This window comes from Cebidichthys violaceus, unplaced genomic scaffold (assembly GCF_023349555.1).
Source record: "Cebidichthys violaceus isolate CVI_PGR_0920_01 unplaced genomic scaffold, fCebVio1.0.p SCAF_13, whole genome shotgun sequence".
Lineage (NCBI taxonomy): Eukaryota > Metazoa > Chordata > Actinopteri > Perciformes > Stichaeidae > Cebidichthys > Cebidichthys violaceus.
Window position 1 is genome coordinate 11,983,948 of NW_027176296.1, and position 25,460 is coordinate 12,009,407.

At 41.2% G+C, this 25,460-nt stretch overlaps 1 protein-coding gene across 6 annotated transcripts in view; it reads right to left on the bottom strand.

The window, feature by feature from the left end:
* mcf2l2 (MCF.2 cell line derived transforming sequence-like 2) overlaps nt 1-25,460 on the bottom strand; it is a 113,966-nt gene that overhangs the window by 85,374 nt on the left and 3,132 nt on the right. For all 6 annotated transcript variants that reach the window (XM_068707748.1, XM_068707753.1, XM_068707749.1 and 3 more), the window contains one exon: nt 2,193-2,276. In XM_068707748.1, the coding sequence (XP_068563849.1) occupies nt 2,193-2,276 (84 nt within the window). The remainder of the gene's footprint in view (nt 1-2,192; nt 2,277-25,460) is intronic.

The window sequence follows — 25,460 nt, forward strand, 5'->3', positions numbered from 1 at the left end:
CTCAGTGCAGTACAGTACAGCTCAGTGCAGTACAGTACAGCTCAGTGCAGTACAGTACAGTACAGTGCAGTACAGTGCAGTACAGCTCAGTACAGCTCAGTGCAGTACAGTACAGTGCAGTGCAGTGCAGTACAGTACAGTACAGCTCAGTGCAGTACAGTACAGCTCAGTGCAGCACAGTACAGCTCAGTGCAGTACAGTACAGTACAGTACAGCTCAGTGCAGGGCAGTACAGCTCAGTGCAGTACAGCTCAGTGCAGTACAGTACAGCTCAGTGCAGTACAGTACAGCTCAGTGCAGTACAGCTCAGTGCAGCACAGTACAGCTCAGTGCAGTACAGTACAGTACAGCTCAGTGCAGTACAGTATAGCACAGCTCAGTACAGGGCAGTACAGTACAGTACAGCTCAGTGCAGTACAGTACAGTGCAGTGCAGTGCAGTACAGTACAGCTCAGTGCAGTACAGTACAGCTCAGTGCAGTACAGTACAGTACAGTGCAGTGCAGTGCAGTACAGTACAGTACAGCTCAGTGCAGTACGGTACAGTACAGTGCAGTACAGTACAGTGCAGTGCAGTGCAGTGCAGTGCAGTACAGTGCAGTGCAGTGCAGTGCAGTGCAGTACAGCTCAGTACAGGGCAGTACAGTACAGATCAGGGCAGCGCAGTACAGTAGGGGACAGGGGAAATGTCATCTGTTGTAAATACAGCAGAGCCTTAGTGGAACTGTGTAACAACAATAGACACTTAGAGAGATTTCATATTTTACTTTAACAAACCTTATCTAGTAGGGGAGACTGGGCTGTGCGGTAACCTTCAATACAACCTCTGTGTACTGCAGATTAGATGTGGCTGCTGTGTTGTTAAGGGTAACACCACCAAATTTACACATAAAGGTCATTTAGTCAAAAGCATTATCTTTCAGCCTGTGAACAAAATTCCGTTTCCATACAATGAGACTGCACATTCAATTACATTTCAGGGGAATGTATTTTCTCCAGGATTATTGTTGCAGTTTTAAACATGTGGTTAACGTTGTGAATTGAAATAATACAAAACAAAATGCACATAACTACTTGGTTAAGTTTAGTGAAACATCATGGTGTGTCTCAAAATACGTGTTTGTTGCTAAATTACAGATGTCAATTAGATTGAGTCAAAGTAGGTTTCTGTTTCACACGGGACACAAACAGCGGTCTCCTGTTGAAAGTCCTGTGTTTGTTTGACCCATCCATCCTCCCATTCCGACCTCCTCCCAACTTCTTGACTTCCTCAGACTCTCATAACAAACTTGTTTGTGATACATAAAAAACAAACATAATCTGGGCCAAAAATATTTTTCCCTCAAAACATATTAGACGATTCAGTTTTGCTGAATGTGGATGTAATTTGCCACCAGGCATCTCTGTCAGAGCTTTGTCCTGTCGTCGTGAAGAAAATAGTAATGAAGTCATCAGGGTTATCTTTCCCTGGGCTTGGAAACTACACCTGTTAACAGAAAGCCTACATTACAAGTAAGAGATGTTTAAGGAGCTTAAAAGGCAAGGGCATTCACAAGGTAGGGTGGTTGTGCTGAAATCCTATTGGTTGAGAAGTAGGAGCCAGTGTTTTTTGAGCTACACCCACACAGGACTAAACATCAGATTCTGTGAAACACTGCTGTATGGATTTTGACCATATGGTTTTGAATCTGTCTCTTGATTTCCCCAAGTTAATAGAAGTTCAATGCTAAACTGCTGTAGTACTCCTTTAAATCTCATTGTTTTTATTGTCAGCAGATCAAAAAGAAAAGAAAAAAACGATATTCGTTCAAATGTGGTTTTGTTTTCTGGTTCAAGAAGACTTTGTTCACCACATTTTACACCCAACAAGCAAAGGTCGCCATATGCTTCCAATAACGGCAAGTGAAGAAACAAACAGAGCACAAACACAGTCGGCAGATTATCACCCAAAGTCATTTAGAAAAAGTTTCACGCACAATATCTCATTTTCTGCGGCTAGTGGCCTCCCAATCAAAACAACAACAAAAGACTGGTTTGGTGGCGTCGTGAATTAACGTGGGATCATGGGAGTTGTTGTCTTCACCACCACTGCCGTCGTAGCAGTACGAATTCTTTCAGTGTTTAGGAGGTTTTTACCGCAGAGGTATCCCTTTAAATACACAACCTCCAATGGAGTCGTGTTACTCTACATACCTGAGAGCAAGGCAAACTGGCGATGGAGCTGCTCTATGATGTCCACAGCCAGCAGGGGCCTGATCTCCTGCTGCATGATCTCATCTGTAAGGAGAGACACACTGATCAGATGAAACCAAATACACAGTAAAATGTCCATGAATTCCAGACAGACAGTGAAGGCAAACACATGCACAAAGAGTGAGTGTTATCCTCCCTCCTCTGAAGAATCCAAGTAGAGTATAATCGGGAAATAAAAGCAGCTGGGGTATGAATGAATATAAATCACACAGTCTAGGAGAGAGTGTGGAAAAATCCGAGAGGTATGCTGGGTGACAGGTAAACATCAAATCAAACAGGAAAATCAGTTACGCACACAGTGTTTTGTGCACACTGTACATACGTTATTTTTCTGTTCTCTTTTTCATCATATAACTTTTTTAAAATTTTTAAAATATTCTTTAGTCCTATCCTGTCTTAAAATATAGCATATTCTCTAACTACCCAGGCAATCTTAGTAAGGAACCTGGAACAAAGAGTGTGTGTGTGTGTGTGTGTGTGTGTGTGTGTGTGTGTGTGTGTGTGTGTGCGTGTGTGTGTACCCATGGCATTCTTTAGACCCTACCCTGCTCTGGTTTTATGATCATTTAGGTTCCTCTGGAGCCTGAAACTCTAAAGGCAGCGTACAGAGAACAAAACGTTCTCTATCACTGAGAATAAAGACATACATTAACACTGACTAAAACATGCTTATAGGTTGTTTGCTGGGGACGGACTGAGGGAGCGCACAATGGCTGGTAGTGAGCCTGGCTTTTAATGGAGGCAATATCAATGTACCTCTGTTGTTAGTATCTGAGTCTGCTGACCCCACAAGGATATCAGATACTAAGTATACACCATATAAGTGTTTGGTTGAGTTTTGCTGAATCATTCGCTGAAGATCACACACACCAAAACACACTCTGCCTGTTGAGCATCTCATATTGAACTACATGGCAAAACAGAGAGCTAAAGCTTTAAATGTTCTAATACATGTCATAGAGTGTGATGTGACACTAAGTAAGGGTGTAGGGGGGGGGGGCATGCAGGGAGGAGTTCTTGTATTGTTGGATCAAAGCAGACAGGAGGGGTGTGGACAGACTCAGTAGATGTCAGCTTGCGTTACAGAGGCAGCGAACACTGGCACCAGTGGGATACTGGATTTGGGAGATTAAGTTTAGAGGTTAGCAATGAGGAAGTACCGTGACAAGGTTTTTGTAGATGCACTGCAATTAGCTGCAAGCTAGTTAACTGTAACTGTGTCTTTGTTTCTATGTCCAATCACAATTATAGCCTCATGAAAGCTGAAAACCATGTGACATAAATATATACATAAGAAGCATATAAGAACTGGGTACTGGACTCAAAGATGGCGGACAGTCACTTGAATGAGATTTGCTGGAAGACTGTGTAAGCTACTGGGAAGGCGTCATGCAGCTTAAAGCAGCTTTTCTATAGCTTTGGGAAAGTTTTACAAATACAAGACCCTTATGGATTATAATAATAGTAATAATGGTAATAATTGACCTTGTTTGCAGTTCAAGGTGTCTTGAACGTAGTTTTACAGATATAATGGTGGTCTATGCTGAAAACGCTTGGCTCTGTTAATACATCCATGTCTGTCAGTCACAACACAGCAAATAGAGAATGTCAACATGAAAAAGCAGAACCAGTGAAACCAGTTATACTGCAGGTGGATCTTAAAAAGCAGCTCAAGGAATCTGGTCACAGCCCCAACACACACGGCTGATTGTCTGTAAAGTTGTGAGGCAAGCGTGAACTTAGTTTAAGACTAGTCTTAGATTTTCAGGTTAGACCTGTCTAATTAAGCATGTCGGTTGCATAAACATTAAGACTGATTTAATTTGAGGTAGGAAAATATGCCATAAAGTGACAGCAGTTACGTACAGTTAGGTTAAGATAAAACAACCACTAAATTAGGTTAAGGAATCACCATGGTTGGGCTTAAAATAAGTACGTTGCTCTGGGCAACAAAACAAACTTTAGGTTTGGGCAGAAAAAACACAGCAGTACTTTGGGACTTGCGGTGTCGAACACTATCGTGGTTAAAAGTCTTGTGTTTGTTGGACCAATCCACCATAAGTGGTCTTTGACCATATTTGATACTCGGTCACTTGGTCTGACCGTTGCATAGTTGCATGGATGTGTTTAATTTGTGTGTCCACCACAAAAACGGGTTCCTAATTGACTTTCCATCTGCATTATTTTCCTAATGAGCTACACACAAAAAAAACTGACAATTCGTGTCCATACACAAAACCAAAAGATGCATTTTATGAGTATTTCACGACCTGCCATGACACTAAGCTGCTAGTATACAACTAGCGTTCTCCTAAATCCATCTAATGCAAAAATAAAAAGGGTGCAGAAGACCCTAAAACCACAATGGGATTCATGAATGCTGTGGGGGTTAGTTTGCTATAAAAGTTAAAGTACATTCTTTATAAACTAAGGCAGACAGAGAGATGCATGTATGTGGTGTCCAATCACAGCCCCTGAGAGCACGACTGAGTGTGAATATATTTATATTTATATAAATATACATATTCCACAGTACATGAGCATCTACACTGTAAATGTACACTACAGATCACTGAGTGGGACAGGAAGAGACACTAAATGATTAAGTCTGAAGTCAGACCAAACAAAGTAAGACACTACATGTCAATGCAGCTTTTACAGTGTGTGTGTGTGTGTGTGTGTGTGTGTGTGTGTGTGTGAACATTACCCATAACGTGCTTGACACTCTTCATCTCAACTCCCTCCTGGCTCCGACACACACACACACAGGCGTAAATGTAAATGCAGTAATCCCATGAAGTGACGGTAATCTCATGGTATCCGAAACCAGCGCGGACAATACAACATCCAGCAGCAACCCTGCAGCTGCTTTGTCACCTTCATCACCATCACCATCCTCTTCATCAACCAAGACTGTCCCAGACGTCCAGACCAACAAATCTCAGGCTTTCTCTCTCTTTTCTCAGGTTTCACTCACACACACAGCCGGAGCAGAGCCCTGAACTGTGTGAGTGTGTTACTGTGGTCACTTTTTCCAGCTCCAGCTGTAGAGAAACAGCGTCGCCGTGAGCAGCAAATCAGAAGTCAGAGAGGGAGGGCAGACAGACTCTGTGGTGTGTGTGTCAAAGAAAGAGATGGAGAGAGAGAGCTTGTTTGTGTGTGTGTGTGTGTGTGTGTGTGTGTGTGTGTGTGTGTGTGTGTGTGTGTGTGTGTGTGTGTGTGTGTGTGTGCATGTGTGTGTATGAGAGAGAGAGCTCATACCTGTATGCGTTGATCCAGTCATGAGTATATGTGTGCTGTTGTTTCTGTAGGGTTTTATGAGGTCCATGTTGGACTGTCAAATATGAACAGCATGTGGAAGTGACCTTTATGGACCAGATGATGGACTGAAGTGCATTTTTTGGAGTCTCTAAGCTAACATTAAAGCAACAGTCCAAATAGCTCTGAACCAGCATCTGCCAGTGAGGGTGGAGACTCCTCCTTCTGCTTGCTTCCTAAAGGACGCCTTATAGATAGAAACATTTCAAAAGTTATTTGGCTTGCTTTACTCACAGTTGTGGTGACTTGTTTGGCAGAAAAGAGGCCTTTACACAACCAAATCAAATCCAAAGAGGCTTAGTCAAACACAATGATAGGAAAACTTAAATCATGTAGACGTTTATGTTAAACGTTTGACAACTTTCACTTGTCAGCGTCTTCAGCCTCAAATTCTCAACGCCTGACTCTATTAATTGGCTGGAGCGCCGTGGTAGTTGTAGTCTAATAATGTGCTCTGACCTATAGAGGTCACTACTACGTGGCAATATTGTTTTGACTATTTACACAAAACAAAACTTGCTCAACAGAAAATTTGTAATAGTTTTTGGATAACAATGGAGCTCAGAGATTGGAGACTTGACTTGAGACTCGTCCTCAAAAGACTTGAGACTTGACTGGACTCAAGATTTGGGACGATCATATATATATATGTATATATTGGGGCTGGGCAAGTTAACGCGTTATTATCGCATTAACGCTTTAATTAATAAACGCCAACAATTATTTTATCGTGCATTAACACAGTTTTTTTTTTTATTATTAAGCGGACATTTGTAACACAAGAACCAGGCCGTGAGCGGTGAACAGCTGTGTTTGTGTGGTGTCTCTTCCTTCTCTTCCTTCTCTTCTTGCTTGTATATTTGTGTATATTTCAAATTGCATCTATTACACACATGAAAGTAAAGTTGTGAACACCGGCTGAATATCTATTATCAGAATCATTTGTATTATAACTGCTACTGTGTAAAGGGAATACTGCTGTTAAGAAGCACCTTATTTGTTTAAAGTGTTTGCAAACCAAATGTTATTGCACTTTTGTTCATATAGCAGTACTTTGAAAATAAAAGTGCGCAATACCTTACTTTTGAATTCATTATTGAATTTTGCACATAACAATGTGATTAATCGTGATTAAACATTGTAATCGTTGCCTAGCACTAATATATATATATATATATATATATAACCTTCTGCACGCAACAGATGACTGTACGCTGCAGCAACATCACTGCGGTGACACCACACCTAACGGGTTCACTGAATATTCTGAAAAGACGAGTGAGTGTTTTCTTGCCACACTTGTTTGCATAGAGCGGTTGCTTTCCATGAATATGAAAATGAATATGAAAATGATCGGGTGGCTTAATCATTCGCATTCCGCTGCCACCATCTGCTGGCTAACGATACACTGAGAGAAAGACCACGTTGATTATTCAGGTCGGCTACAGGCAGGTTACAGGTTTATCGTCAGTAACGTTACAGGATTATTACGTCACCGTTACATTGGGTTTGACAGGCCAGAGGGATGTGTTAATTTAAAACCAGTGTATTTATACAATACGGTTGTACTCTAACTGTTGTTGTAAAATAGGTTACAGTTATTATTGCATACCATATAATTTTAGCAATTTTAACGTTCGTCTATAGAACAATTTTTATCCACTCTCACTATATTCAGAAAAAAAGATTGATATAGCCTGCAACTAGGGCTGGGCAATATATCAATATTATATTGACATTGTGATATGAAACTCATTTCCTGGTTTTAAAAGCAGCATTACAGTGAAGTAATTCTGAACAAACTAGGTGTTCTGGTACTTGTCTTTACCAACTTAGTCATCATATCCACATTACAGATGATTATTTATCAGAAATCTCATTGTGTAAATATTTTGTAAAAGCATTAATGGTCAGCCCTACAATATCGTGTCAATATCGATGTCAAGGTATTTGGTCAAAAATATTTGAGATTGGATTTTGTCCATTTTGCCCAGCCTCACTGCAGCATTAGTTTAGAACCAGTTTGCCATGAGAGGTCCATGAGCATACAGTCATAAATGAGCACATATCAGGCTGATCAGTCCAGCAGTATGCCAGATTAGCCGTGGACAGACATGGAGATGCACACACGACCAAATACATAATCTCCCGACAGAGATAATAAGGTGTGTATCGTATTGTTTACAAAAATACTGAAGGAAACACTTTCCATTGTTCTGTTCTCATTGCATTTGAATGAGCATTACAAAGTGCTAGAAGAATATGTAAACACACACACACGTGTGCGCACACACACACACACACACACAAAACCATGCCAGAACACATAAAGACCTGCAGGACACAAACATGGAAACACATGGACTAGTAGATACTGACACACACATACAGCAGGCACATAGAAAACTGCACATGCACACAGACATTGTTTTGAGTACAATGCCTACGGAGCTGTCAGATTTGTTTTGGGAACGACTTCCTATAAGACCATAAACACTACTGTATTCCCAGGCATGTGTTCATTATTCTCTCCCATTGTACACAGCAAGGGACAAAGCTCGACTTGTGGTCAAACAACAAGATCACATTCTTTCATCACACACTCGGGACATCAGATTCTTAAATGAAAAAGCATTATACTTTTTCCCACAGGTCATTAGTTTGTGTTTGTCCACATCCCTGTCTATTCCGTTCATGCACTGCTGCTTTGCTTTTGGAAATACATTTAGAAGGAAATGTAACTTCTGTCTGAACTTTTTACTGGCAACATTTTCTTTTTCCAATTAAATTGTAGGTAGGCAATTAGAGTGGACGTTTGGATGAACAGAGAGTAGGACTTCGACATCGGAGACCAAGGTACACATGTTTAGGCCACTAAAACACTAGCTAAATTACAAATGCCTAGCATTCATGCATTGGTTTAGCCAGAAATGTACAGGATTATATGCAATAGGTGCAGCCAAATCTCCCAGAAAGGAAGTTGACTACTCCTCCCCTTAATGAAATGTAAACATCAGCGTTTCATTCCATATCATTTCCTATCATCCTTTAAAGTGATCGATGAACACTTCAAAAAAGAAAAAAGGGCCCTGTGTGTGGAAAGATTACAGAATCAATTGTTTCAGCAAGTGCCCCAAAAACCACGATGTTCACATGAACAAAGCTCTCTATTGACCTTATTAATTATGAACGAGAGCAAAGGCGTAAGTCAGGTGACGCCGTGCGAAACACTGATTACCAGCTGAATACCAGTGGCTGATATTGTTTCCACTTTGTCAATCTTTGATCAGATGTGTCACCGCAGTAGCTTCACAACTGTGCAATATGCAGTCACAGAACTTTACAGGTGTGTGTAGTTGAAATAAAGGCCATGTTTGAAGACGGTGTGGTCCCAGCAAGGGCGCCAAATGTACGGAGGTAGGAATTGGAGAAGGGGCTATTGGCTGGGGAATTGACTTTTCTATAAAGTTGTCACCCCAAAAACAAGTACTAAACTGGAGACCATGTTGCAATGGTATCACACCAGCTGCGTAGCACATTAATCGGGCCTGGGGCGTTTTTAAGTTTTGTACAATTTTGTACAATTTTGTAAAGTTCTGACGCCATCGCTGTGAAAAAAATCTTTCCACAGACAGACAGACAGACGCATGGGAAAGTACTCCAAACTTCTTCTGTGGTTCTTCCTCTAGAGTAGGTGTCTCCAGGATGTCTTCCACATTTTACCATGATGACTCACACACAGACTCACAAGGTGAAAACAACACCAGCGTCGCTGTCTCAGCTGGTAATGAAAGGGAGACGCTGTAGCCGGTTTAAGCTAGGTCCAGTGTTTACGTGCACCATCTCAATAACACATCTTAGGTGTGCAGGACATGAACAGGATATTACTTTGTGTGAGTGTGTGTGTGTGTGTGTGTGTGTGTGTGTGTGTGTGTGTGTGTGTGTGTGTGTGTGTGTGTGTTGTATACTGTATGTGTGTGTGCCGTGCCAGTCGGGTACTGACTGTGGTGTCTTAGCTCAGTCTACCTACCACTTAGCAGCAGGCTTCCCACACACTCACAATAGAGTCTGTGTTAGAGCTTACATAACAGATAGAGTCTCTATGTGATGACCAGGAGTAAACCACAGGGCTGATGATCTTTCTCTGCTCATTGTTAACAAACGTGTGGACATCTGCGCAGCTGCACTGCTGCTTCTATCTGGACTCGTACATTACTTTCCTTTATCCTAACCTTTTTACCTCCTCCACTCTCCTCACACATTGAGAGTGACCCATGGTGTGTGTGTGTATGTGTGCGTGTGTGTGTGTGTGTGTGTGCGCGCGTGTGTGTGTGTGTGTGTGTGTGTGTGTGTGTGTGTGTGTGTGTGTGTGTGTGTGTGTGTGTGTGTGTGCGTGTGTGTGAAAGAAAGAACTTCAAAATGTGCTCGCATTAAGAAGCTGTGTCCACAAAGAGCCCTTCTCTCTCTAAGATTGATTTTATACAAAGCTGAGCTTTATAAAAAGGCCCCTCTCTTTCCTCTCAGCAGACCTGCAGTCTGCTGCTGCTACAATCTACATGTGACCCCTGAGCCTGCAGGACCTGAACATCTCATGATGTTTACATGCATGCACACAAATACATTGCACATTTCTTTTTTTTCTGCAAATGTAGTAAATTAAGTGTAGCGTTTGTATTTATATTACAATGCATCCTACATTCATACAAGGCAACAAGTATGACACTTAAGGCTTAATTTCCCCTTAGCTAAGGGACTTACTTAAGGCTGTTGCTCAGAATCCCTTAAAGGGATTCCTTAAGGAAAAACATGTTCTATTCTACAAATTCTACAGTCATGGTCTCACTGAGGTTAAAGGCTGATAAAGCTTTTATTCATGTGATAGAATTGTGCCTCTGGGTCAATTTCAATGGCACTATTAAAAGACATTGAAGATGTAAATACACACACACACACACACACACACATACATTGTGAAGAGCCGGTGTTATTTTTGGGTGGTTGCTCCTCAAGGTCGAGGGGACGGGGGGGTTTCCTATTGATCCTCAGGAAGAAGGCGTCAGCGCATGAAGACAATCAGAGGATGTCTTGTGACAGGGTCCGCTGATAACAGGGCTCGCTCTCACACACACACACACACACGGGTTGTCTCACTACAAACGCACATGGATGTCATTACCCGTCTGTGGTGTGAGAATGCGTGCGCTGGTGTGTACATGTGTGTTGCCTTTGTTGTCACCATAAATATAAGTATGTTTGGTCTGATGGTCTCAGAGACTGAAATAGAACAGACACAGCAGGGTTTTAGGGATTCCTCATTAATCAGCACACTAGTGATGAAAACGCAGACAACAAAAACATCCAATAATTTGTATCTAACCTGCGTAATCACTTGGTATGAAATCCAGGACAGCTGACTTAGTATAAAGATTGACCAGTTCCATGTTGGGAGGCGGTTAGGGGGAGGGTTGGTCTATAAACACTGGAGACCCATGTTTGTGTCTTATTTGTCACGTAACATCCGTACTTGAGTAACGCTACTTCCGTAGATGTCTTAGCCTGAACCATGGTCAAAGTTGTTATTTTGCTTACTAAAGGGAAGATGCGTGAAAAATAACAAAACAACTTTCTCATAAGATATCATATGAGCCGTTGCATGAGGATACATTGCAGTGTTATGTTACGTAGGTTGCGGTTATAGAGTTATGTCTGAAGGGGAACAATAACAGAATAATTGGGCACAAGATACCAACAGCAGATATGTATCACTCTCAAAGTAACACAGTGAGACCTGAACCTGCTCTGTGCTGAACTGTCTGCTATGGAACATATGAACTGGTCACATGAACATGCATTCAGTAGACACGCTTCATTTGCATGTTTCTTGTATGAAGGTGACATTAATGGGTTTCTTGTGGGGGGTTTTTAAATTCCAAACAACAGTTATGTGACATTATCGTAAAAATGTTGTTTTAAACTATCTGACAGCCAGTAACTTTCTGACAGGATGTGAAAATGTCTCCCTAATAAGGCATCACAGTATTATACACTTTAGATAGAAGATGTACTTCATTTATACACACAATACTTGTTTTTTTGACAATTCCAACTTTGTTTCGATCTATCTTATGCAGTCTTGATCTCACTGGCACTTCCTAAACAAGTCAAATCTGACTAAATCATGGATGGTTGCGGCTTAATTACTTTAATTTGTTTTGATGACTCTGTGTCATATTTGTTGGAACAGTGTGTTTGTATGACAGGGCTTTGATCTGATGCTCGACAGCATCTTTCATTAGAAAATTATCCATTAACTAACATTATATCCAGCCTATCCTGAGCGGAAATCTTTGAATGTTAACAGGAGAGCAAGGAGTCTGCTCTGTCCAACATTTAGTTCGGTCGACCAGGGTGATCTTAAATGAGTCATATTGTTTCTGTTGACGTCCTCTCTCTGCCCACTGTGAAGATATTTTGAGCGTTTCCCCTGAAGTCTGTCATTATTCTCCCTCTTAGGAATGTAGCATTGCTTGCAAAATCTTAAAAACAGCTGCCTTCAGCTGCTCTGGAGTTTTGCCCTCCTGATGAATTTGAAATGAAGAGATTGCCTGCAACTACCTTTTTTTTTACTTCCATAACAAACTATGGGTGGAAGGGAAAACCTACAGTACTGGGAATTGGGTCTCTACAAAAACTAATTTATAACCTTTAAACCTTTAACCTCCTTTAAACATGCTATGTCTGGAAAACGTTCATCTAACGTCTTGAATAGCATTTGGCCTGCAGCTGCTGCTGACTAAGGTCTGAAGAACAGTGAAGTTTTAAAAGACTCTTTTCCTCTTTTGTCTGATTCTGAAAAACTGTGAGTCGGGAACTACACAGGTCTCCTTCTTACCGACCTGGCATCTGTTATAATCAAGGAGCAACACCTTGCTGTACCCCACAAAGCTAAGAACCCCCAGGAGAGCAAGACGAGTGGTTGGTGTAATAAATTCAGACGTGGGTACTATAAGAGTGATATAGTCAAATAAAAGTTCTGTTACTTTAAAGACATTTTACTCATGTAAAAGTAAAATTACATATGTAAAAATGTACTTGAATAAAAGTAAAAAGTACGCTGGAGAAAAACATTTAAGTCATGTCAAAAGCAAATACATTCATCAACCATCACTGCCAGCAAAATTACAGGTTCCTTTATCATGACTGAGCCAAGACAGTGAAATGTCTAAGCACTGTGTCAAGTCTACTGAAATGTTATTTCGTGCCATGCAGCTGGACGTACGTCCATACTTCTGTCTCGTGAACGGGATATCTCAGAAACACCTGGAGGGAATTCCTTTGAATTTGGCATAAAAGTCCGCCTGGACTCAAGGTTGACCTGATGAGAATTTGGTGGTCAAAGGTCACTGTGACCTCACAAAATGACTCGAAAATTCATATGGTATTTATGACATTTCACACAAATGTCAAATAGGATAAAATGATGAAGCGATGACATTTTGGACAGACATTGATGTAAACTGCAACATGACTGGTAGGCGGAGGCATAGAATGGTGAGGTGCTAATTCCAGTTTTTTTATTTCTAATTTCAACAGAGTAATCCAATAGTGACATCAAATATGCGCAACAGCCACCTGGATGGTATCTATGAAAACTCAAATCAAATGCCAACTTCAACAAAAGGTCTACAATCACAGATTCATTTAGCAATACTTTGGTTTATGACCAATCAATCAATTCCCATCAGCATCAGCTGTACTTTCCAGCAAAGTTAGCATGCTGACACGCTAAACCAAGTTGGTGAACATGGGTTACTGCTAAACATCATCACATTGCCATTGTGAGCATGTTTGCATGCTGACATTAGCTTTTATGTCAGAGCACCACCATACATTCTGAACAGAGCTGCTAGCATGCTGTAGTGTCACAGTAACATGAGACCGAGATCCTTCAATGCATAGGCCTCGATAACAAATACTCAAGGTGGCAATCACAGGCCTGTCTGTTACAATCTAATTTATTTAAATCTTTATAGCATTTACCGAACCAGGTCAAATCGTAAGACTTCAAGTCCGAGTCAATTATCTGTGTCCTATTTTTATGTGTGTTAAAGTCGTCTCCTGTTCTGTAATGAGACGAGGCAAAACAGAAGTTACCTGGGTGTTAGTTTACGATCATTTAAGTAATTTGCATCATACATGTTTGAACCACGTCAGCTCATTATATAATCACATGCGGGGACCCTAAAGTAAGACTGCTCATATTCAAAGCAGGTTGATTCATAGTGTCTAGCTGCTGTCAATGATTACACAGCTGTGCAAAGACATTAGTCACGCACCTGCACCGCTCAAACAAAACCAGGCCGAAGACACTAAAAGACTACGCAAATGGACATGCTGAGGGCAGCATGGAGTGAAGGATGGAGGGATGGGTAGACGTACTTGACTCAGTGTCCTGACACACCCCCAGGAAGTGGTGGAAAGACTCCATCTCCGCGGTGGAGATCCGTACGGTGGAAAAGGCCGGTCCATATTTACCACAGGTTGGACAGAGAGACAGGGGGGTCTGGCATCGCAGCCTGCCTGGAGCGTCCATCTCCAGTCATTACTCAGCCTGACCTCACTTGGGTGTGTGTTCCTATCTGCTACATCTACCCATCGAGTCTGCTCACTGGCCCTGCAGCAGAGACAGCGGAATAATCCATGTTTCCTCAATGCCTCTGCTCTCTGTTACTTACACACACACACACACACACACACACACAGACACAGTGTAGCAATGCTACAGCAGCTGTCCCTGCATGTGTCCCTCTACAGAGCCAGCAAGGTGCCTCCAGCCTCCCTGCTCCTCTCCCTGTCTGTCTCTGCGTCATAATCTCTGCGTTAGAAAGTAAAGCCTCTTACAGGACATATGCCTGCCTGAGTGACTCCCACAAACAACCACTACCTGCTGTGAGAGAGCCACTTCACACTGACGACTCCATCCCGGTGCCCAGGTGATATTTTTAGACCCAGAGCAACGGGATTACAGTAATGCAGTGGACGGAGAATTGAGGCACTAACATTTAAACTCATTTCAAAAGTCCTATTGCACAGGTGGCTAGATTTGTGTCAGCATCTCATGTGATTACAATAACCAGTCACCTGTCATCAAAATCTTCTTCATTCATTCAAATACTGCTTCCATTTTTCAGTGCCCCATCCCCTGTGCTATTTTTGGTCATCAAAACAAATCACATACACAATCTACACAGTGCAAGGTATAGTGAAATTATTAAGCAACTAATATACAGTATATATAGACACTCAGTCAGTGCAGTCAAAAATGCATGACCGGCTTTAAACTACATGTTAGATATTTAATATTTAAATAGTTTGGGATATTTTTTTTAGGTAATCAAGTCTATCAAGTCTCTGGCATCGTATTTTCCTTTTTCTGAAGCTATAATGCATAATTTGTTATAATGCTTATAATGCAAAACTAAATACTGCAACTCCAGTGGTGAAAAGTAACTAAGTACATTTACTCATTTACAGTACTTAAGTAAAATTTTAGGTACCATTTATGCTTCATTATACTTCAACTCAACTATATCTCAGAGGGAATTATTGCACTATTTACTCTACACTACATCCATTTGATAATTTTGAATTATTAGTTACTTTTAATTTAATAAAAAAAGAATGTATGATTGTGGATAAGGCTGAATTGATCCCTTGGGGAAATTCACAAGCTAACCCAGCAGAGTACAGTATTGTGAAAAACAAGCTCCAACATACTTTCTTTTCTAGAGCAGCATAAAGGGACTTACAGCTTGTACTTTCTTGTGCATCCCTGTGTTGTCAAATGACAATAAACAAACCGTGCAACCTTGTAAAGCAATTTACACCTTAATGCATCATAATCCAATAATAAAATATAGTAGTAGTAATTATTATAGTAAAAGTATAAGAAAGTAAAATATTAAACCCATGACTTTTACTCATAACAGAGTCATTATATGTGGCAGGCTTACTTAATTAAAAGTACTTCTTCCACTGTAACTCTGAGAAAATCAATGAAAACAATGCAACAATTGACTTTGATGTCGAGTGAGTTATCGCTACTGAGAGATGGAACAGAAACCCTAGTACAACTGATCTCCACACTAAAGTCCACCGGTAAACAAAGACCCATCAACAACTACCCCAGATAAAACAGTCCTAACTGGACACATGAGAGTGGTACCAAGCAATTAAGTACTCCATCATGTCCAGACTTGTTCTAGGTGCTGACCCTTCAGTTAACAATTCCACTAGCTACAGAGTGTGTCAACCACACACACCGAGAAACAGTCAACATGTCCAACACTTACACATCACTGATCCCATGCTGCTGTTGTTGCTCTGAAACAATCCACACAGACAGGAGGGGCCGAGCCAAGCCGCTACACCAGCGTCCAGTCTGAGGGCCACAGCGACATTACACACACACACACACAGGGGACACTACAGTCCGGTCCTCATGGCTGTGTGGTCTCTCTGAGCGCTGCAGGACAAGCCTTCCTCTTTAGAGTGTAACACAGAGAGAGAGAGAGAGAGAGAGAGAGAGAGAGACAGAGAGAGAGAGAGAGAGAGGAATGTGAATGTTTTGGTCAGAGCGGGTCTGAACCTCTCCTGCAGCCTTGTGATCCGCTGAGCGGCTCATTTCTTACCACTGTTTACACAAATATCCTCAACAATAGTTCCCATCAGGCAGCAGGGACTTCCCTCCCCCTCTGCATCCTTCCCTGTTTACTCCCACCTTTCCGTGCCCCACCCCCCGAAAGATTCTTTATGGCTTTTTAATTTTATAACATGCTCTTTCCAGAGAACTTCCACATGCTGTTTCTCCACCTTTTTTGTCCATGTGCCCTTCGTCTCCTCCACTTTTCGGTTAACTTTTTCTCCAGTTTCTTGGAAACAACCATCTTTCCTTTTTTCTCCATTTGTCCTTTTATACTTTGTCAGCACTGGTCATGTAGTGGAAACAGTGAACAGCTTCAGCCAGAGTGCTGCTGTATGCACGAGAAGCATTTGGCAGTGCTGAACGCACAATACATTTACTGTAGCTACATAATATACGTTGGAAGGAAAAAGACGTGAAGAGAAGCAAGACCAGGTCATATATGGCCAGACCCTGTGTGCTAAATAGAGGCCAACTTGTTACAGGGATAGTCTATAACGTGAAGTCCTGGATGTTAGAGGTTCACCCAAGAAGTGAAAATGCATATCTTTCCTCTTACCTGTAGTGCTATTTATCAGTCTAGAATAGTTTTGGGGTGAGTTGCTTAGAGATGTCTGCCTTCTCTCTAATATAATGGGACAAGATGGCACTCAACTTGAGGTGCTCAAAGCACCAAAAAATACATTTGAATAACTCATCAGCAATGTCTCGTTCCAGAAACTGCTCACAACACCGTGGATTATCTTGAGAATCCAGGTCATGTTTTCTATCTCACACCAAAACAATCTAGATGGATAAATAGCACTACAAGAGAAAAATGTTGTATTTTTGATTTTGGGGTGAATTGTCCCTTTGACTGTTCACCTGCTGTTTCTTGTAATTGTCCCAACAATATTTGTTCATAAAAAACTTTAAAAGTGGTCACTAAAGGGGCTTGGTTGGATTGTGATATGTGTGAATACATATCACACATAACACACATACATATCGTAGTTGTTGTTCTGTGCGTCTGATGAATGATCAGATCCTTTGTAAATCTTGGGAGCGTTTCAATCTGCATGTACTGATCAGCTGATGTCAGCCAAAGACATGTGGAGCTAAATCAGAGAGCTCTGGTAACCACACAGCCTTCTGACTGACTCTGTCTCTTGTTGTTCCTCCTTTAGACCTGTGGTCGAGACATTTCCCATCCTGTTTATGAGGAGGTGTTTAACATCTGATTCAGCCGTGGTCTCGCAGTCCCAGCTTTCTTTCTAGAGGTTGACGTGAGTATCTAGTCTCCATCCCTCCCACTGTCAACATCTATGCTTAATTCTTGTCTTCTTTTTTTTGCTTACGTCAGAGGCCTGTTAGTTAGAAATAGAACTTCAATAAATCACAGTTCTTAATGGCTTTGTTGTTCAAGGATGCCGCCTTGCAGGAGGAAATTCACACACACACACACACACACACTCACACAAAGGTAATCAATGTTCTACATCTGATTTCCAGTTAATCCACTTACTGTATTTTATATTGTAATGCAGATGTATGGTTATATATTTAGCCATGCTACTGAAACTACTGCACAGATCCAGTCTGTACAAAAACCAACAGACACGTCATATAATGAATATACATAGATAACAATATGTATGGATCCAGTGATGAAAATGGGGTTTTGGTTTGAGTCTCGACACAGCTCTTGTTCAGTCAATGTGCACAGTTTCTTGTCACTGTTCTGACTTGATTTTCTCATGTTCCATCTCATAGCAGGTTGCCTTGACAGCGAGTAAAAGTGAAACTGATAGTGTTGGCTGATGGTCCAAGAATAGAAGTAGTTTAATTAACTTAAAAAAAAAATTGCAACCGCATGCAGCTAGGAAAGCTAGTCTAACGTCATGTGCTGTAATTCCTTGAGAGCCACAGATATGTGTTTTATACACTTTGTGAATGGATTAAACAAAGGAGATATCATGTTTGTCAGTGAGCTTTAGATGTGTTGAGAGGGGATTTATGAAATTCAGAGACAGCAAGGCGAGTTGTTTTTCCCTGCCTCCAAGTAATTAAGACCAAATTCTCTAAATTATAAAGATTATTATTCATTTCTAACAGTGGCCTTAATACTTTTGGTTTATCTCATTCTCTCCAAATTATATTGCTAGGGACAATTCAGTAGTCGCAGGGTATTGGCAGGGATATGTCCTTAAATTCTACGGCCTTGCTCAATACTCTTTTTGACAACTTGGCTAAATTGGAGCCTGAACGAGCTGGTCCTGTTCAACAGCAGTGTCTTCATCCATCATCGGCCGTCCTTACGGTGTCCTGTAATGATCAGCTGCAGGGAGGAGGCTCCATTACATCATGGCTTACATCAGCCCAGGCCTTGGCTACCTCCAGGTGGAACCAGTAAAACACCACAAACTTGAAATGATGAACCAAACATTTAAATTCAGCGTCCTGTGAGGATCCACACCAGGAGCACACATGAGCGAGTAATGACCCATGTCTGCCAGCAGTCTGTGACGTTTCATGTTACCTTCAGCACTTGAATCATTGATGAGCACATTGCTCCCACCAGTCCCACAGCTGAGAGGAACATCTGTTGTTTTCTGCTCTCTGTTCAGCCAGATATTGTTTTGAACAAGCTGCTTTTACGATATCTCTGATGCATATGGGCTGGCCTAGAGCAACACCGACAACACGGCGTGTCAGAAATGGATGGGGAAAAGCATCTGTAGTTGTCTAACGCCCAGGACTTCAAATCTTTAAAACTGCTATATTATAGTTTATCATACAGTGGCACTTTTGCTTTTGGGCCACTAACTGTGTTTTCATGCACAATGGCAGTACAATTGTTTATTACGTAATCTATTTTAAGGGTCGCTGTATACAATTAAAGGCCCATTAAATCCTACTGAACACTGATTTTAAAGCTTTCATTTTTTGTTGATTTTGGCATTGCTGTGGACAAAAGTGGTAGTTTTTTTTAGCACAAGATTCCTTTCTGAAAACCTTTGATTTTACTGCAGCAGGGTCTGACCGCGGGCCCAGCAATCTGACGCTGCAGGAGGCACTTCTAGGGAACCTGCATGATTTTGACTGTTTTCACCGGAATCTGACTCAGTTGCACCAATGATGAGCATTAACAATAACTATATAAACTTCTCACTGATGATGTTCTTTACTGATGTAGGTCATATTGAGGCATCAGTATCAAATTGAGAATTCTTCATGGTAATTTCCTAAAACAGATTTTAACAAAAGTGACATAGTCCATTTGTTGAGGATTGTTTTCAGAGAATTACGTTTGGTTCTCATTTAGTTTCCTACAGCAAACATAAAGTAAAACAGGAATTTCTACCCTAAGAGCTGTACTGTTGAATTCCTCTAAGAGGATCAACAGCTTATTTGAAGGACATGTTTTTGAAGGAAACAATCGTTGGTTATGCTGTTCATATTCTGAAAAACAAAGAATGTATGAATTAAGAAATTGGTTTCATGCTATTTAGTGAATTTCAAAGGATTTAACACTTCATGAGTTCCCATTAAAAATAATTTCATCATTTGTAGAGTAAATTACTGTGCTTTCAAGGGAAAGACATGGTGATTGTGTTACTAAAAGCTGCTTGTTACAATGTGGTTCATGAGAGAGAAAAAAATTAAATGGTTGACAGGTGGGGAAAACAAAAAGACGCTTCATGCTGACGCTCATGTGTGTCGCTATGGATGGCATTGAGGACTTGAGGATGTATACTTTTCTTGTGAGTGTGAAGGTCTGCCCACATCTGCAAGCGTCAGCACGGTGACCCACACATGCCCTCTGTTTGCGTCCACCTTTGCACACAACCAGTGTATTGAAACCAGAAAGGTTTCTATTTGGCCCGGCTTCCTCCAGCCAGCCTGGTCTGCAGTCAGTCAACACCAAGTCGGCTCACTTGACCTCGGCCCACTTGATCTGCTCAGAATTGGCCTGCTCACAAAATCTGTGCAGTGAGAAAATTAGGCCAGACTGTGAAATCCCAGTTCTCTCGTGGCCCAGTGGATCAGTTCTATTGTTCAGCTGCATTGTTGTGAGCAGCGCTGGTCAGCTGGCCTCAGCCCAGCTGGCCTCAGTCCAGCTGACAGTACCAAAGACAAATGCTTTCCGAAGGATATGGTGACCCACCCTTCTCCACCGACACCCCCTTACCAGAGGCAGGAAGAGGAAGCAGAGAGAATACAGCTCTGCCGTCATGGTGGGGGGGGATTGTCCTCTGGGTAATACCACAAACCCCCCAGCAGCTATCAGAGCAGAGCACCTGAGGTTACAGTCGTTGGTGATGGTGAGAAAACCTCCCTATGTTATTTCCTCCATGATGATGCATTGTGTCAACCAAGAGAACCCCCCCCCCCCCCCCAGGAGTTCCCCCCTAGTGTCAGTTTTGGACGTGTCAGGGACGTCATGTAAGTTTCTGCTAATAAGATAATCCTTTCTTAGTCCCACAGCGGGAAAGTATAGTGCAACAACAAAACAAAAATGCATAGGGTCTTTTCAAAATAAACCTCCATGTTCACAGGGAACTTGCTTGTTACATGTCTTTTCAAAATAAACTTTTCAACATAACTTAGTTTTTAGGTTTACTTTTGCAACAAAATTGTGGTTTGGGTTAAAATAAGTATGTTTGTGGCTTTGGTACGTCCGTTGCTCTGATGTCTAATAATGACGTGGATAGGTTTTAATTGGAGTTAATTGAAAGCCCAGTGTGTCTCATACCGACACTAGGGTGCCTCTGTGCGTCGGTATCAGACGCCTCAGAGCAAACAAGGACACTGGAGGGCTTGTCCTGATGGCAAAGATGTTACCACTCTTCTCCCGACTTGCTTCGGCAAGAGTGTAATGGACAGATGGTTCATCCAATCACCTGCCAAGTATTTTTTGAAAGTGACATTTTCCTAACAGTTTCCAATGATGGCTTCTCAGATGTTTCTGTATAACAAACCTGGTGGGTCAGGTTGGGTATTCCGCCCTATCAAGGAGCAACCCTGTCTGCTACAAAATGAAGTTCCCACACAACTAAAATGCACTCTCAATAACAATTCAAGTGAAACATATTTCCCAGATTACGGATGCAGTTTTAAACAGTTTGGAACACATTGTAAATTGAAACAAAACAAAACAAAAAATGCTACAAAACTACGTGATTAGGTTTATTAAAAACATCATGGTTTGGCTTAAAATGACCACAACAAAGAAACAAAAACACAACAGAAGTACTTGGCTCATACGGGACACAAACTATGGTTGTGTGGTGACAACCCTGTGGGTTTTGATCCATCCACCACCCTGCATGGACTCATTTGAAACTCATTTGTGATACAGCAAAAGCAAATAATCCATGACAAAACAAACTTCCCTGGAATCATAATTCACAATGCAGTTTTGTTATATGGGAACATTATTTTTAGGAGACAGAGCACCAAGGAGAAACCATCATATGGAAGTTTCTGTCGGTCCCTAAATATGATTTACTATATGACTCAATGCATCGGTCAACTACAATATCACCAACATTTTTGTCCTTTAAACCAGCTCACTCATTTTACCTGTAACTACCATGATGCTCTCTTTCAACAAGGACCTCAAGATGTCATCTGATCCTGGCAACAGTATGAACACTCACCGCCCAGACAAGTACAGACACTGCTGCTCCGTCAACAGCGGCTTCCAACGTCTGTGAAACACGTGTGAAGCACCAGAAGCCTTTGAAGCTAACATGTTGTAGCCATTAGCCAGACATGGTTATCATCCCTTCCTTTATTCCCCTCTCTCTTTCTCACAGATTTTTGATATGCTCTCCCAAGGTACCTCGACTTAATCACTTAAGCAAAGTATTGAACTATTTAGATGAAATGTTGTTCCTTTGAGATTCTGCTTCAGTAATTTCAGCAAAGGACTGAAGTTCTCAACAGGGTTAGTCCATTTATACTGTAATACAAGGAGACAACAGGTGCTCTTCAAATTCTTCAAACTCATCTTACTTTCTGACACTATTTTCCTTTATAATGACATTCATTTAGAAATCGTAACCTCAACGGGCAAGGTTACACATTTACACCAGCTATATGCACTATTTTTCAAGCCTTTTGAGAAAATATATTTGATTTCATTTGAATTCTCAAATCTGTACATCATTTGTGAAAAACATGACAGCTGCTAAAGAAAAAGAATCATGCTGTCGAGCCCACATCCGATTTAGTATGTAATTGTTCTCCAGCTGTCCTCATCATTCTGACACCATAACACAACAAATGTTGAGGAGGACTCATTCACTCCTGTCACCTACAAAGAGATAAAACTTGTCTGCTACTTTTATCCGCTCTGCCTGACGTTAAGGTGAATAATAATGGATTTGTCTTGTAAGAGTAAATTAAAGAGGAAAGACATGAGGCCCTTTCTGAAAATTGACTAAATCCGTAAACAAACTTAGCTGTCTTAAATTTACCACCTTGTCAAATTAAAGGAAAAACTTTTAAATATTTTCAGAGACTAAGTAAGCATTCATTTTATGGAATAATTGTTTGATAGTGTCATTGCTTTTAGTGATGTCCCTCAGATCTCAGCAATTCATCTGGTGAGCACAATGTCATTACCGAAGGGAATTATGACAAATCAAAAACAATTAGAACCCTGTTGACGTAACCCTTCTACACTCATATACCAAGTTTACATGGTTAGTTTATCATCATCCAACACACAGGGTTGAACAATGAAATGAGAGTTGTAGTTGTAGTGTTAAAACACTCAAGTAAAGTGTTAATGACAGAACAGATCATGGCCCTCGACGGAAGAATCAGTGTCTTCTCTGTGACAGACTCCTTCTACCTTGAGGCGGTACCAAAGAATCCAGCATTATGGGTAAAAATTATATAGATTTATACTTTCGGTAAGGACAGGAATTTCCCTTCACACTCAAAGACATATTGTCCTCCCACCCTCTCAGTTGCCCATGGCAACAAAACACCGCAACATTTGGCATCATCTCTCCCTACAGCCTGACCTTTTGCACTGGACAGTCTGAAGGTCACTGGTGAGGCCCCTGTAACACACCCTCCTTTGATAAACCACCAGTATAGGAGCAGCTCACAGACTGAGCAGAGATGTGGGGGGGGGGGGGGGGGGGTCAGTTCAAGGGAGCTTTAAATAACAAGAATACGATTGTCTGTCTGAGCAGCAGGCTCTTATCTGCAGGCCTTAGCACTAATCATCCTGACAGCACGCTTCAGTGGGACGAGAGGGGCCATTTTAGATCAGGCATCCTTAAAGCGGCTGTACAACCATGAATTATGCATTAGGGGACGAGGTTATATGACACATCCTGGTGCAGCTGTGATGTCATCGACCACCAATAGCGGACAGAGGGGGCTTTTGTGTCCTGGTGTGAATGTGCAGAGGTGGGGGAGTTGATGTCATCAATACTAGAGCAATAACAGATTTCCCGTAATACACATAAAGCACATGGAAGATGAGTTCCTATTGAGATATTACTGTAAAACCTGGAAATTAATTCCTAAAAAAGTATAAATTGCCAGAACGCCATCCCATTTAAAGACATGTTTAAATAAATCTTATTTCTATATGATGTCTGCCATTACATAGGAAAATAAATGTGTTTCACGTGTATCACACGCGGGGAAACCACTGCATGTGAAATTGTCCTACACTGTATCAGGTATGTGATAAATTAGCATGATGTAGGCACGTTTTTTTTTGCTATTTCACGAAATAAAAATTATAATTTATAATATAAATGTAAGACATCACATGAAAACAAAGAGTTCACATGTATCATGCATGAAACACATTCCACATGTGATAAATTCACAAAGACGTGTGGTTTTCAACAACACCTCAGATCACACTTAAAGCTTTAATGTTATAGACGGGATTCAGAGCATGAACTAGGCAGCAAACAACTCTCCTACTCTTCCACATAAGCACACTGGGTCCAACCCAGCTGATCTCATCATTATGTATGTCAGCACAAAGAGTGGAGATGTGATATTCCTGATTATCTGATCCATCAGTGAGTGCAGATGTGTGAGAATGATGCTTCAATCTCAAGAACCCTTCGTCTGACAGAGTCGCTGTTAAACATAATGATGGATGGAAAATATGTGGAAAAAATGATGTGCGGCTGCTAATTTAGTGCTGTGTTTAGCAGGATATGTCATGAAGCCACTGGAATAGCCACTACGATACATATTCTAAAACTACTGACCTGAGCACACAACAAGCAAGTCCCACACCCATTTCCCCAAAAAACACAGCTCACCTGGTTTCAGATTTAGCTGAGGTGTTGTAGCTAAAGACTGTCAAGCTGAATGAAAGAAAGCATTTGCACGCTCAAATCTGTGCAAAAATCGGTTCATTAAGCAAGCTTTCAGTCAGAGTCCTTCTTCAAGGCAGCAGTAGGTTCAATGAGCATCACTTATCAGCCTGTCTATCACCTGAACTTGTGTGGCTAAACATCAAGGGAATTGTAGTACTGGATGTGAAGGACTACTTGTTAAAGACGCAGTGTCTAGAGACAATCGAGACACACCATATAATGAATAACAAGATAGAATAGGCAACAATAGAAGCCTCTCTAACAGTGTACACTAGAAAGTCTACTTGCACTACTAATGTACAGTAAAGGATGAGATGGGCAGTCATTGTACAGTATGTGTGTAGTTACCACAATGTTAGAGTATGTTGCTACTATTTAGTTTATTTTGGATTCCTACACTATATTTAATTTTACAGTAAATATGTGTTCTGGTGCTTTATTATACCCACTGTGTGTGTGTGTGTGTGTGTGTGTGTGTGTGTGTGTGTGTGTGTGTGTGTGTGTGTGTGTGTGTGTGTGTGAGAGAGAGAGAGAGAGAGAGAGAGAGAGAGAGAGAGAGTGAGTTTACACCTCTGTGTTGTCCACAGCTAATCTCGCATTCTGCTGCAGCAAACAGCATATTATTATTATATTAATATATGGCTGCCTATAGCTTATAAGTGCTAGAGCAGGGGGGGGAAACAAAATGTGCCTTGAAGCACCTCTAAAGCTGGCTAATTAACACATCATATCTCTCTTTTATTATCTGTACACTGATGGAAATGGAAAAACAACAACTGCATGCTGCAACTTGTTTCTCAACAAATTAGCCGGGCCAAGTTTCTTTTTAAATCAGGA